This window comes from Bubalus bubalis, chromosome 1, assembly GCF_019923935.1.
Source record: "Bubalus bubalis isolate 160015118507 breed Murrah chromosome 1, NDDB_SH_1, whole genome shotgun sequence".
Taxonomy (NCBI): Eukaryota; Metazoa; Chordata; class Mammalia; order Artiodactyla; family Bovidae; genus Bubalus; species Bubalus bubalis.
The window spans coordinates 25,886,971-25,901,994 of NC_059157.1; the positions used below are offsets into that span (position 1 = coordinate 25,886,971).

Consider the following 15,024-nt stretch of genomic DNA (forward strand, 5'->3'; position numbering starts at 1 on the left):
GCTCCTATTCTATTCATCTAGATTAACTGGGGCATACGTGGTCTTTTGGGTTCTTATTTCTACAAAACTGCTACCATCAGTAAACCATCTGACCTCAGGGCTGTGAGGAGTTTCATCTAGAAGATCAGACCTACTGGAGTAAGTTTGTCCTATGGTCTCTACACTGATGTGCTAAGTCTCTACTCTCCACTGGGAGTTTCTGGGTTTAGGGTTTCACATATCTTTAAGGTGGGCTTCCCTGATAGCTCAGTTGGTAAAGAATCCACCTGCATTGCCGGAGACCCCAGTTTGATTCCTGGGTTGGGAAGATCCCCTAGAGAAGGGATAGGCTATCCACTCCAGTATTCTTGGACTTCCCTTGTGGCTCAGCTGGTAAAGAATCCACCTGCAATGCAGGAAACCTGGGTTCAATCCCTGGGTTGGGAAGATCCCCTGGAGAAGGGAAAGGCTACCCACTCCAGTATTCTGGCCTGGAGAATTCCATGGACTGTATAGTCCATGGGGTCACAAACAGTTGGACACGACTGAGCGACTTTTACTTTCACACCTTTAAGGTAAATTGGAGGCAGCCGTTGGAGGGGCCTGGTATCTTGTTAACCCTCCTCCAGTTAACCAGTGCGTCCTTTGACCTCCAGGCTGTCAGGGTCTCTCCATTCAAAGGCACAATGATATTGAGAGTCTAGATAAAGAGAATTTTTTTTTAATGCAGCTTTGAAGTCCAGACTAGAAATACTGGGCACTTCCTGGACCTTGGGGAGGAAGGTGTGCAATTTTGGCACCAGTGGGTGAATAGGGATGACGGCTTCACTCACTGCTCGTATGTCTTGAACAAACCGACTCTCCCCGTTAGGCTTGTGAACAGGGAGGGTTGAGGTGTTGCAGGGGATTGGCAGGGGCTGATGAGCCCGTGTTTTAGGAATCTGCTGAGCAGCAGTTGGATTCCCCTCAGGGCCCTTCGGGCTTTAAGGGATATTGTTGCTTCCAGAGGTATTTTCCCAAGGCCTTAACCTTATATTATTGGGGGGGGGTCACATTTTGCCCTTTCTGGTACTGAGGTATCCCAAACTGCAGGCTCCATCTGTTCTCTCATGTCTTGCCATCAATATTTTGATGCCCAACAGGTGGGTCTTCTAGGGCTACTGATAGATGCATTCTCTGCTCGGATTCTTGACATCCTCAGACTTCACCCTGTCCTAAAAAACATACTGGCTCCTAACTTATTCAGCAGATCTCTCCTAAGGAGGGGGACAGGGCATTCTGGCGTATATAAGAAGGAGTACTAATAATCGTGCTGTCCTGGAGTTTAGGTTGAACACTATACCGTAACAGGACTAACCCTCCTTTCTTGTATTGCCCATGTGTCTAGATTACAGAGAAGCTCACAGATGGTTACATAGGACCTGAAGCTTTCTCAGCTACTGACTGGTAAAGTAAGGGATATAATTCTTATGTGGGGTTTTAAAACTCTTCAGTTCTGCTCCTTTGTTCTATATGACTGTTATTCCCCTTGTGTAATCCAGCAGTTACTGTAATAGTGCCTCATAAAAAGGACTTAGAAGTTTATTCAAGAAATGATAACCAGAGTAGCCTGTAACCTGTCATACTATGCAGAACAGTTTAAAATATGCTTTAACACAGCTAGGTAAACAACTGTATGTCTGACATCTGAGCTCACAGCCACCTTAACTTCATTTTTTATCTAAACAAATCACTTTTATACTAAACGGGGAGGCCACCAGCTTCAACAATCATCCTAAGACAGAATAATAGTTCTTGATGGAAAACTCTATCAGATTTCTTTCAACAGAAAAGAGATGTGAGATAGGAAACTTCTTTATATCTTGCATTAAAGGAGCTGGAAAATGATTTTAAAGGTTTTAGCAGTCCACTGTGGCTCTTTTGCCTATGTGTGAAAGGGCTTTCCTGGTGGCTCAGATGGTAAAGAATCTGCCTCCAAAGTAGGATTCCTGGGTTAGATCTTCGGATCGGGACAATACCTTGGAGAAGGGTATGGCAACTCACTCCAGTATCCTTGCCTGGAGAATTCCTCAGACAGAGGAACCTGGTGGGCTACAGTTCATGGGGTCTCAAAGACTCGGACATGACATTTTGTGGACTGAACTGTAACTACTAATAATAGACCTGATCCTACAGGCAAGAGGAGACGCCTTCCCTTAAGCCATCCATCAACTTCTGTCATGGTTGGAGAGGAAGCCGGCCGGCCAAGTCAGAACAGAACAGTGTCTGCAGGAAATTCAGTTCTCCTGCCTGCCAATACCCGAGGCTCCACTGGAGTGATGAAGATGGATGGAGTGGGATCTGGAGCCCTGCAGGCGCTCCAGCCCCGTTGGTGTGTGGGGAGTTCTCGTCCAAGAGATTGGAGCTGGGCCGGTAGGGGTGGCTCCTCCGGCACCCCCGGGGGTGCTCAGGACCTTCCCTCCTCCAGGGCCCCTCCTGCTGACAAAAGGCACCCTGGTTCAGGCCCAGGCGGCTTTTTGGTGGTCTCTCCAGCCTTCTCGGCCCTCCAGGGTCTCCTGGAGGTGGTGGGTGAATCAGAGAGGCCAGAAGCCAAGTTTCCTTTCTTAGCCTCTTGCCCTTTCTGGCTTCCTCCCTTAAGTCCCAGTTGGTGCAGACTCTGCCTCCTCTGCCAAGGTTGACAGCAGGGCTTGGGGCCCAGCCTCAAGCTTCTGTAATTCCCTCCAGGTATCAGGCATAGGTTGGGTGATAGAATGCATGGCCAGTGGTGTCCTCCCCTCTGTGGACTCAGGGTCTGTGTGGGTGTCCTTCCTGAATGCCTTTGTCGCCTGGCTCAGGAAGACTGCTGGGTTTTCGTCTTTTTCCTGTGCAACCCCTTGGACCTTACCGTAATCTACAGGTTTTAACATACACCTTTTCATTCCTTCCGATAGACAAGTAATATGTCTCATCCTAGCCGCGGCCTGCACGATCTGCATAGTCCCAGTGTAGATCATGCTCTGGGATGGCATCGCCATCCGCCTAGTGGATTTGGTGACCAGTGTGAACTGGGGGCCAGGAGGCCAACTGCATGTTCCCTGGCCTTTCTCAGTATATGCTCCTTTTTAGCCGAGGTACAATAGTGGGCCAGAATAACTGTGATGTCCTGCCAGGTGGGGGCTAATGTCAGTTGGGGCTCAGTGGTAAAGAATCCACCTGCCAAGCAGGAGACGTGCATTCAATCCCTGGATCAGGAAGATCCCCTGGAGGAGGGCATGACAACCCACTCCAGTATTCTTGCCTGGAGAATCCCAAGGATAGAGGGGCCTGGCGGGGCTGTAGGGTCACATAGGGTCGGACGTGACTGAGTGACTAAGCAGCAGCAGCCTGCCAGGTGAGAGTGAATGCCAACCCCAGCCTGGCAGCTTCATCCCTCAGCTTGTCTGGGTTCTCTGAGAAGCTGGCAAACCTCTCCTTACAGAATAACCCGATTAGTTTAGGATCTTTGTTTGGGAAGTTCCAGGAGCCCTTTGAAGCACCCCAAAGTTAGCTGGAGGTCAAAAGAACTTTGTATTTGACCTTGGGTTAGTCTGTCAGATATTTTTAAAAGTTTTAAAGCACCCAATCAGATAGGATCATAGGCATCTATGAAACAATGCTTATTCTGTGAGCTAAGATGGGGGAAGAAAAAGATTTTAAAAAGTAAATACAGATCACTTAATGACATAGAAACTCACACAGTCTGAGATCAAAAGTACGTCAGGAAAACATTGTTCTCTTATGAGAAAGAGAAGCCAAATTCAGTCCTGCATAAGCCTACTCTTAGAAAAATCCGTTTACCTGATTAAATTTAATCCAACCTTAGGAGACTCTGACCACATACAAAATTCTTTTCTCAGTGTTCCTCTTCTGCAAACCTCCTGCCATTTCTGTAGTCGTATTTTGTTCCTTATTCTTTCCCCATTCAGAAAGTGAAAAGTGAAAGTCGCTCAGTTGTGTCCGACTCTTTGTGACCCCATGGACTGTATAGTCCATGAAATTCTCCAGGCCAGAATACTGGAGTGGGTAGTCTTTCCCCTTCTCCAAGGGATCTTCCCAATCCAGGGATCGAACCCAGGTCTCCAGGTCTCCCACATTGCAGGCAGATTCTTTACCAGCTGAGTCACAAGGGAAGGCCAAGAATCCTAGAGTGGGTAGCCTATCCCTTCTCCAGCGGATCTTCCTGACCCAGGAATTGAACTAGGGTCTCCTGCACTGCAGGTGGATTCTTTAACAACTGAGCTATCGGGGAAGACCTCCCCATTCAGAAATAGCCAGCAAATCATCCTTTTTTCTTTCAACAAAATACATTTCCATTCCGCATACTTTCTTTTCTGAGAACACACATCCTATGTTGCTTAAGCAACCACGAACTGTCTGCTACACTAATACCAGTATTCTATAGGTTGGTAAAGAACACCTCATGGTGGCACCAAACATCTTTAGTTTCTCTCTCACAACAAGACAGAAAGGGGAAATTTAGACCTGTTCAGCAATAATGTCCCTAATATTTTATCTTAGTTCAAATGGCCTGGATATTCAATGAATTCCTGTCATTTAACTTAGGTTGGTTTCAACTTACCAAAATTTGGAGAGACTGTTTTAGATGGATGTTTCCAAAATATAATTATTGCTATAGAGTTTACTAAAGAGTTCTTATCCCAGTCACACTTACTCAAAAATTTAATTGTATCAGGTTGACTTCCCTGTTGACAGATTTCATAACAAAAGCAATATGCACTTAGTTGACTTTCAGTAGCCCTACTGCTGCTGCTGCTGCTGAGTTGCTTCAGTCTTGTCCGACTTTGTGCGACCCCATAGACGGCAGCCCACCAGGTTCCCCCATCCCTGGGATTCTCCAGGCAAGAATACTGGAGTGGGTTGCCATTTCCTTCTCCAATGCATGAAAGTGAAAAGTGAAAGTGAAGTCGCTCAGTTGTGTCTGACTCTTAGCGACCCCATGGACTGCGGCCCACCAGGCTCCTCCGTCCATGGGATTTTCCAGGCAAGAGTACTGGAGTGGGGTGCCATTGCCTTCTCCCTTCAGTAGCCCTAGGTACAATAAAAGTATTATACTTAATGCTGATCACTCTAAAGTCATTAGAGTGTATTAATGAAATCCACAAGCTTAAGCTAGCTTTAATACCAGATATTAATTAAATATTGAATATTTTCCAGATCACATGAACCCAAAATTATTCTGGTGAGCCTCTTCTATGTTTCTGAGAAGGTATTTAAGTGCGCAGTTTCCTTGATGCCAATTAAATGCAGCTCATTTGCAAGTTAATTTTTACATAAAGACAGAACCAGAGATCTCATTGTTTTCTTGCTTGAATTGAAAATGTGCCCCCCCCAACCCCGCCTTTTTTCCCCTTAGTCTGGGAGACCACAGATGAATCAGATAGTTCCTGAGAGCTCAGGCAGGAATAGTTGCAAATGCAGGGGAAGGGACATTGCAAGCTCCTGTCTTTTCTTTTTGTTCTTTAAAAATCCCACCAAGTCACCTAAGGCTGGAGTCTCCAGCAGTGTGGGCTGTTTGTGGGCACAGTGGAGAACTTCAGCCTTGAAATACAATGTCAGCAAAGAATTCCAGGAGAAGTTGGAATTAACATCACACACAAAGATGCCAATCATAAAACTTAAAGACACAAACTAGAAGCTTGTAGGATGGAGGGGACGGGAGTACAGGGGTGAGGACTTAGGGAGGAAGACAGAGAAGCTGTGTTCAGTGGTCCCGGAGGTGCCCAGTGCCCCTCCCAGATGGGGACAAGTACCCCATGTTGAGTGTCTCGAAGTCTGTTACCAAGCAGGGTTCTTGGTCTTCCCCAGTTGATAGAAATGGACTAGAGACCAGACAAGAAATTCAGGCAAGGCTTTATCCAGGCCCCTGCTGCAGCAGAGGGCAGCAAGAACAGCAGCAGAGAACTTGCTCACTCGCTCCCTGTGGAGGTGGATGGGTGAGCGTGTGTCTTGTACGGAGTGAGCATAGGAGTGCATCCAGGGGTTGGGCTGGAGGGGTAGCTTAGGTGTTTTGCCCGCCCCTTAGGTGGCGGTGTGTGCAGGGGGCATGTGCACTACCCTGCTTTGCAAAGCTCCAGGTTCTCAAAAGTGGCTTTTTGCTCCCTTTGTATCTTTTGTCCAGAACTTGTGCCAGCTGCCCATGCACACAGTTATTTTTAGTCCCGTACAGTTAGTTTCTTTGTGTTTGGTTGCTGGAGGGGAGCTGTGTCAGATGCCAGCATTGCAGCACGGCCGCTGAAGGCCCCAGGTCCCAGCCTGTCTCATGCCTACAATGTAAATTCTTATATTCTTTAGGCCTTTAGAAAATATTTACATAGTCATCCTGAAGAGTCATATTCTTTAAAAAAGCTAGACTTGGAATTTGGGAGTCACTCAGTCCTAGGGCTTCTCCGTGGGGCCACTAGTCTTCTTGACCTTAGAGTCATCACTGTGCAATCATGGACCGATTCCACAGTCAGACAGCTGGACAGATGGATGGGGCTCTTTGGTCAAGAGGTCAAATGATTTTTCAGGGATGATAGCACATATTTAAAGGTATACTAATAATACTCTGATCAAATGTTCCTGAATAGCATCACCACAAAGGATCTGAGAGCCTTAGAATCAGGCAGATTACATGGGCTGCCTAAATTCTCTGGAATTTACACACAATTGTTATTTCTAATACCTTGACTTCCTGTTACATGATAAAGAAAACACCCCAAATCAGATATCAATACAGAGGTCCCTGACTCTCAGAGGCATAGTGTGGCAACGCCTGCAGGGCACAGATGGCTTGGGCAGCATAATGGTAAGCTTTTATTTTCTGCCTTAAGAAAAAGACAGTGACTTTCACCTATTGCAACACTGAGGCTTATGCTTCACAATTGCTATTGCTGCATTAGTGTATTTCTGTAGGTCTAATATGTTCCCAACAATTACACTTTTCCTTCTGGGAGGCTGTGGAAATGTGTACATGGGTGGCCCTGCCCACCGCCATCCGGCATGAGAATCCCGGGGTAAACATATGCTTAGGGTCTGGAGAAGTCTTGACAAACAGCAGGTTCAACAGCTGGTATTGGGGTGTGCCTTGGAGATGAAGGCTTAAGGGCACAGCTCTGTTCCCTGGAAAGACGGAGAAAGCACAGCAGGGTCCATGATCCAGAGGAACGAGAGTGGAGGAAGGTTGGGGAATAAGAAGAGTCTCGGATCCGGGGTAAGGAGAGGTCGCAAGTGAACCTAGAGTCATGGATGGGACAGTGGGTTCAGAACAAGGCAGCCGAGCCCAAGGAAGGCAGCGAGCCGAGGAGCGGGATGTTGAGCCCAAGCTCACAGTGGGGTCAGTTCCAGAGTCTAGGCTGAGCTGAAACAGGAGTGGAGGTCAAAGGGCTCCTGTTACAAAGGGCAGTATACTGAAGAAGCCACGTTCATCATCACACAGTTGAGTCCATGTCAGCTGAGTTTTTGGTACAAATCATCCCCGGAGTTTCAGATGGTAAAGAATCTGCCTGCAATGCAGGAGACCCAGGTTTGATGCCTGGGTCAGGAAGATCCCTTGGAGGAGGGCATGGCAACCCACTCCAGTATTCTTGCCTGGAGAATTCCATGAGCAGAGGAGCCTGGAGGGCTACAGTCCATGGGGTTGCAAAGAGTCGGACATGACTGAGCGACTAGCACTTTGAACTCTTTCATAAGTGCATGGCTCCATGCAGCGCTCACCAACTGCACACACCCACGTAAGCAGCCCGCATCCAGACAGGGTCCCTCTCCTGGCCCCTCCTGGTCACCCCCATCCCTCCAAGGAAGACCACCAGCTGACTCCCCACCTCACAGATAGAGATATGAAGTGTCTAAAGAACCAAGTTTCTGATATTTATAAGTCAGGCCACCTGCATTTCTGCCATCCTTTGAGAAACCACGGCCTGTGACCCTGGATTCACTCCCTGGCAGCTACACCTTCAGGAGGACGCGGTCTCAGCAGGTCCCACCCCTCACCTGTTTTGTCACCTGCCGGGCCCTCTGGTATAAGAGCTTGCAACTCTTGCCTTTTCCACCTCTTAATCCCAATTTGACTGTCTGCACTCTTGACCCCCCCAAGCCGTTTATACACCAAGGTACTATTAGATAAAGAAATATGAACATCAAAGAAGGCAAACATTTTTTCTTCTGATTTATCACATTTCCCCATTTTATAAAATGCCCTGTAATTCCCTCAATTAGCCAAGATTTCTGTAGTTGTCTGTTCAAAATATCTACAGACTCTTTATCTACAGGTAGTGAAACAGGAGTCAGGAGACCTGAGTTTACTCTCACGTTCTACCACTAATCAGCTTTGTGTGATGTGTGTAGCTTTTAAGGCCTCCTTTATTATTTTTGAAAAATTTGTAACATAAGAACCTTAAATGATCTCTGAGGATCCTGTAAGTTTGGACATTTTATAATTCTGTGGACTTACAGCGAGGTCACCTTAGAGCTGATGCAGACGGTGGGGCAAACAAATCGCCTAGTCTCATCCTCCTTGCTGGGTGGACACAGCCCATGGCCAGGTGGGCTGGGTGGACAGGTGAGATTTCTGGAACCCAGCATCATTCCAAGGGCAGGCAGCATTGTCTGTAGAGGAAGGGAAAACAGCAGTGAGAAGATGGGCTCAAAACACACTGTTATATTTAAAGTGGATATACCTACTGTATAGCACAGGGAACTCTGCTTAATGTTATGTGGCAGCCTGGATGGGAGGGGAGTTTGGGGGAGATGTGTGGATATGGATATCTGTGGCTGAGTCCCTTTACTGTCCACCTGAAACTATCACAACATTGTTAATCGCCTATACACCAATACAAAATAAGAAGTTAAAAAAAAATGACTCAAAGGCGGTCAGTTCTTGTTTACCACCGTTTGCCAGCAATTCTCAACAATGTGGGTGATAAAATACTCCTCCCCCTAATATATTTTTGTTGGCTAAGTTCTAAACTATGGCTGCAGTTCCCTTTGAATTTTAATAATGTATATAATGTATGCTTTAAAAGAGCACAGGGTTAGTATGTATTTCTTACTAAGCCTTGTATCCTACATGGATACCATCCTAACACACACAGACACCACTGTATGAATTCATTTGGAAGAAAGTTCGTGATGGTTTGAAATTTTCTGAGTGCACTTGGAGCGCAGTCTGTGTCTCCGCTCCCTGGAGACGATACATTCCTGAGTTTTAAGAGTGGGTTCAAAATGAGAAGTGACAGTGCTGAGCTGCCAAAGACTAGAAACAGACCTTGAGAGGCTGTGGGTCTGCCCTTTGGGGGAGCACCTTGGAGGCGGTGAGACTGAGTGTGAGCTGCAGGGGAAGGCTGTTTTGTTGGGAAGTGTGAGTGTTCATTCATATGTGAAATATTTTGCTGAATTTGAGCAAAACCTTTGAAGCTGAAATCTATATTTACTATTTGATTTAAATCTAAAGGATGAACCAAGAAAATAATGATTATTCCCACAAAATAACTTTAACATAAGAGAAGAAAGATATTAAAAGTGATCTGTTTGGGGGGTTGAAGACTCTCAGTATGTTGGCCACCAACGCCCATTTGTTCCCTCCTCATGTTTGTACCAGTTACTTGCCAACATCCTCCCAAGAACAAGCGTCCAAAGGAGCCAGGAGAGAACAGGATCAAGCCTACCAACAAAAAGGTGAAGCCCAAAATTCCTAAGATAAAGGACAGGGATTCTGCTGATCCAACGCCAAAGACACAGTCTATAATGACGCAAATGATGGATAAAGGTCGCTTCCAGAAACCCGCTGCTACCCTGAGCTTGGTGGCAGGGCAAACTCTGGAGCTTCGATGTAAAGGGAATAAAATCGGATGGAGCTATCCTGCATACCTCAACACCTTTAAGGACAGCCGCCTCAGGTAAGCTTTAATTTTTTTTTTTTTTTTTTAGCCATAGTTAAAACAGACATATATTCATTTATTTTTGGCTGTGTTGGTCTTCACTGCTGTGTGCGGATTTCTCTAGTTGCCTTGCGTGGGGTTTACTCTCTAGCTGTGTTCAGGATTCCCATGGCAGTGGTTTCTCTTGTTGCAGAGCATGTGTTCTGGGGTGCTCGGTCTTCGCTAGTTGTGTTGCTCGGAGTTAGTTGCCCCACAGCCTGTGGGATCCTCCCAGACCAGGGATTGAACCTGTGTCTCCTGCATTGGCAGGTGGATTCTTAACTACTGGACCACCAGGGAAGCTGGCCTTTTTATTTTTTCAACTTGTTTTGGGGTTAGGGATTTGGTTTCATACTCGTGTTTAATATCACATTGTGTCTGACATCTACCATTTCGTGTTAGTGGTTTATAAAAACAGAAGCTCAGTGAGCAAAAGCCACTGATTTTATTTCTTCACCCCATTAAAATTATTGCAAATTCTACCAACACTGGTTAAACAATGAACTGTTATAGGAAGCCATATGACAGATAGTTGAAACTGTGATGTATAGAGGTAGACATTTAAGAATTCATATTGGAAAAAATAATGGACTCAATGCTTCATGTTATTGTTAAAGTAATTGTGATAAAAAACCGATGAAGGGGAGATTGCTATGAGGAATTTGACCGGAGATGAATTGCTTTTGAACATACATTTTCACCAACAATGTAGGAGGGTTCCCTTTTCTCCACACCCACCCCAGTGTTTGTTATTTGTAGACTTATTTTGCCACTTTATTTTTTTAACTGAAGGATAATTGCCATACAGAATTTTGTGGTTTTCTGTCATATATCAACATGTTATTTGTAGACATTTTAATGATGGCCATTCTGACCAGTGTGAGGTGGTACCTCATTGTGGTTTTGATTGGTATTTCTCTAATAATTAGTGATGTTGGGCATCTTTTTATGTGCCTCCTGGCCATCTGTATGTCTTCTTGGAGAAATGTCTATTAAGATCTTCTGTCCAGTTTTCAATTGGGTTGTTTACTTTTTGTTCTTGAGTTGTATGAGTTGTTTGTATATTTTGGAGATTAAGCCTTTGTCGGCTGTATAACTTGCAAATATTTTCTCCCATTCCTTAGGTTATGTTTTCACTTTTTAATGGTTTTCTTTGCTATGGAAGAGTTTGCAAGTTTGATTGAATCTTATTTGTTTATTTTTGTTTTTATTTCTGTTGCTTTGGGAGACTGACCTAAGTAAACATTGGTGTGACTTATGTCAGAGAATGTTTTGCCTGTGCTCTCACCCAGAAGTGTTATGGTGTCATGTCTTATGTTTAAGTCTTTAAGGCATTTTGAGTTTATTTCTGTGCATGGTGTGATGGTATGTTCTAACTTCATTGATGTACATGCAGCTGCTCAACATTCCCAGTACCACCTGAAGAGACTGGGTGTTTTTTCCCCCTCCAATTTTATACTCTTGCCTCCTTTGTCAAGATTAATTCAACTTGGTGTGTGGATTTATTTCTGGGCTCTCTGTTTTGTTTCTTTTATGCATATGTCTGTTTTTGTATCAATATCATATGGTGGTTTTTATTTAAAAAATTTTTTAAATTAGAATGTAATTACTTTACATTAATGTGTTAGTTCCTGCTGTAAAATGTGAATCAGCCATATCTATACGTATATCCCCTCCCTCTTGAGACTCCCTCCCATCCATCCCCCACCCCCACCCCCATCCCACCCTCTAGGTCATCACGCAGCCCTGGGCTGAGCTCCCTGGGATACAGAAGCTTCTCGCTGGCTCTCTCTTTTACACAGGGTAGTGCATATGTTAGTGCTACTGTCTCAAGTCTTCCCACCCTGTCCTCCCCCTCCACTTGTGTCCACAACTCTGATCTCTGTGTCTGCACCTCTGTTACTTCCCTGAAAATGGCTTCCCCAGTACCATTTTCTAGATTCCATAACTATGCCTTAGTATATGATATTTGTTTTTTTCCTGCTGACTTCACTCTGTGTGACAGGCTCTAGATTTATCCATATCACTCCAACTGACTCCATTTCTTTCCTTTTTATAGCGGAATAATATTCTATTGTATATATGTACCACGTCTTTATTCATTCATCTGTTGAGGGACATCTAGGTTATTTCCTTGTCCTGGCTATTGTAAACAGTGCTGGAATGAACATTGGGGTACATGTGTCTTTTTGAGTTAGCACACTGTTTTGATTACTCTAACTTTGTAGTATTGTCTGAAGTCTGGGAGAGTTATGCCTCCTGCTTTTTTTTTTTTAGGATTGCTTTGGCAATTCTGGGTCTTTTATGGTTCCATATAAATTTGGAGATTATTTGTTCTAGCTCTGTGAAAAACTTCATGGGCAATTTGGTAGGAATTGCGTTAAATCTATAGATTGATTTGGGTAGTACTGCCATTTTAACAATATTCTTCCAATTCAAGAGCGTGGGATATCTTTCCATCTCTTTGAATCCTCTTTAATTTCCTTTACTAGTGTTTTAGAGTTCTCCGTGTACAAGTCATTCACCTCTTTGGTCAGATTTATTCTTAGATATTTTATTTTTTGGTATGATTACTTGAAAATTATTTATTTGGGGCTGTGCTGGGTCTTCGTTGCTGCATGCGGGCTTTCTCTGGCTTTGGCGGGTGGGGGCTACTCTGGATGCGATGTGCGGGCTTCTCGGTGCGTGGCTTCTTTTGTTGCGGAGCGCGGGCTCCAGGCTCGCAGGTTTCGCGAGTTGCAGCATGCAGGCTCGGTAGTGGCGGTGCAGTCTTCATTGCCCTGCAGCATGGGAAGTCTTCCCAGACGAGGGGGCAAACCCAAGTCTACTGCATTGGCAGGCAGCTTTTTAACCACTGGACATCAGGGAAGTCCTGGTATGATTTTTAAAGGTTTTTTTTTTTTTTTTTACATTCCTTTCTGATATTTCATTGTTAGTGTAAAGAAACGCAATGGATTCTGAATGGTAATCTTGTATCCTGCTGCTCTGCTGAATTCATTTATTAGATCTAGCAGTTTTTGTGTGGAGTCCTTAGCGTTTTCTATACTTAGTATCATGTCATCTGAATATACTGACAATGTTACCTCTTTCCTTTCCAATTTGGATACCTTTTATTTCTTTTCTTTTTTTGCTCTGATTGCTGTGGCTATGACTTCCAATACTGTGTTGCATAGAACTGGTGAGAATGGGCATCCTTGTCTTGTTCCAGATTTTAGCCAGAAGGCTTTCAGCTTTTCACCACTCAGTATTATATTGGTTGTGAGTGTGTCATAAAAGGCTGTTACTATGTTGAGATATGTCCCTTCTATACCCACTTTGGTAAGAATTTTTATCATGAATGGATGTTGAATTTTGTCAGGCTTTTTCTGCATCTATTGAGATGATCGTGTGTTTTTTTTAACTTTTCTTTTGTTAATGAGGTATATTACATTGATTAATTTGCATGTATTGAACCATCCTTGTGAACTTGGGATGAATCCCACTTGGTCATTGATAGGGCCTACGTGGGGGCTCATAGTTGAAATGGCTTGTTATGTTGAATAAAGTCACAGTGACCCTTGGAACTGACCAAACTGCCCAAACAACATTCTATTTTCCCTCTGGCACCTACCTTCTCAAGGCTATGTGACCACCAGATTCTAGACCTCCAGCCACGTGATTGCAGGATTCAGCTACAGGCTAAAAATTAACCACCCCTTCAGAGATTTTTCGCTGGCGGGGTATAAGAAAGACCCCGTCAGAAAGGGAGGACACTGGTTCTTCTCAAGGGCCAGTCACCCTCTCGTTTTCCCTCTAAGAAATTTCCTTTTCTTGCCTGACAGCTCGGCTCACTCTCTTTGTCTCTGCACGCGCCTTACAGTCATGGTGTATGATATTTTTATATGTTGTGGAATTTGGTTTGCTGATATTTTGTTGAGAATTTTTGCAACTATATTCATCAAGATATTGACCATAATTTTCTTTTTTGGTGGCATCTTTATCAGGGTGATAGTGGCTTTGTAGAATGTTTTGGGGAGTGTTGCCTCCTCTTCAGTCTTTTAGAAGAGTTTGAGAAGAATCAGTGTAAGTTCTTTTTTGTATCCCTGGTAGAATTCACCTGTGAAGCCATCTGTCCCTGGGCTTTTGTTTATAGGGAATTATAAAAAAAGAAAACAATTACAGATGCTATTTTACTTCTAGTGATTGACCTGTTCAAATTATCTATTTCTTCTTGGTTTAATTTTGGTGGGCTGTATGTTTCTAGAAAGTTTTTTCATTTCTTCTAGGTTGTCAAATTTGTTCACAGCATGTTCTTATGGTTTTTTCTGTGCTCCATTTTCATTGTGCTTCTTTGGGTCTCTCTCTTTTCTTCTTGGTGAGTCTGATCACAGAACTGCCAGTTGTGTTCACCCTCTCAAAGAACCAGCTCTTGGTTTAATTGATTTGTTTCTACTGTTTTTAAATCTCTGTTTTCTTCATTTCCTCCCTGATCTTTATTACTTCTTTCCTTCTGTTGACGCTAGGTTTTGCTTGTCTTTCTTTTTCGAGCCCTTTCCAGTGGTAGGTTAGGTCGTTGGAGATTTCTCCCGTGAAGACCTGCCTCACTATGACCTTCCCTCTAAGAACCCCTTTTATCGCATCCATAGATTTTGGGTGGTGTCTTCACTGTTGTTTGTCTCAGAGTATTTTTTTAACTTCCTTTTTTATTTCCTCGTTGACCCACTGGTTTTGTAGTAGCATGTTGGTTAGTCTCCATGTGATCATTTTTTTCTAATTTCCTTTCCTGTGGTTGATTTCTAGTTCCATGCTGTTGTGGTCAGAGGAGATGCTTGGAATACCACCACTTTCTTAGGAGCCGTAAATTTGTCCTCTTGCCATCTCTGGTGTCACTCCCCCAGTCCCAGGCACATTACCCTTCATCACCACCAGTCTTGCAGTAACCACACCCAGGCTGGTCCTCCACCATCCTCCTCACTGCACCTAGAGTGATGCTTAAAAAATGCACGTCTGATTGTGACAATCCCCTGCTTAACACTCAGTGGGCCTCCACTGGGGAGGAAGTTCAACATCCTCACAGGACTCAGAGACCCTCCCTGATCCCCCCACCCAACACCTGTCTCTAGATTAGTGT

At 44.4% G+C, this 15,024-nt stretch overlaps 1 protein-coding gene across 2 annotated transcripts in view; it reads left to right on the forward strand.

The window, feature by feature from the left end:
• Window positions 1-15,024, forward strand: part of PDGFRL (platelet derived growth factor receptor like) — a 75,125-nt gene that overhangs the window by 10,543 nt on the left and 49,558 nt on the right. Inside the window, exons 2-3 of one of the 2 annotated variants that reach the window (XM_025279348.3) lie at window positions 1,367-1,430; window positions 9,596-9,893. In XM_025279348.3, coding sequence (XP_025135133.1) covers window positions 9,742-9,893 — 152 coding nt within the window. In that variant the 5' untranslated portion in view covers window positions 1,367-1,430; window positions 9,596-9,741. The remainder of the gene's footprint in view (window positions 1-1,366; window positions 1,431-9,595; window positions 9,894-15,024) is intronic. The other variant, XM_006080151.4, reaches the window with a different exon arrangement.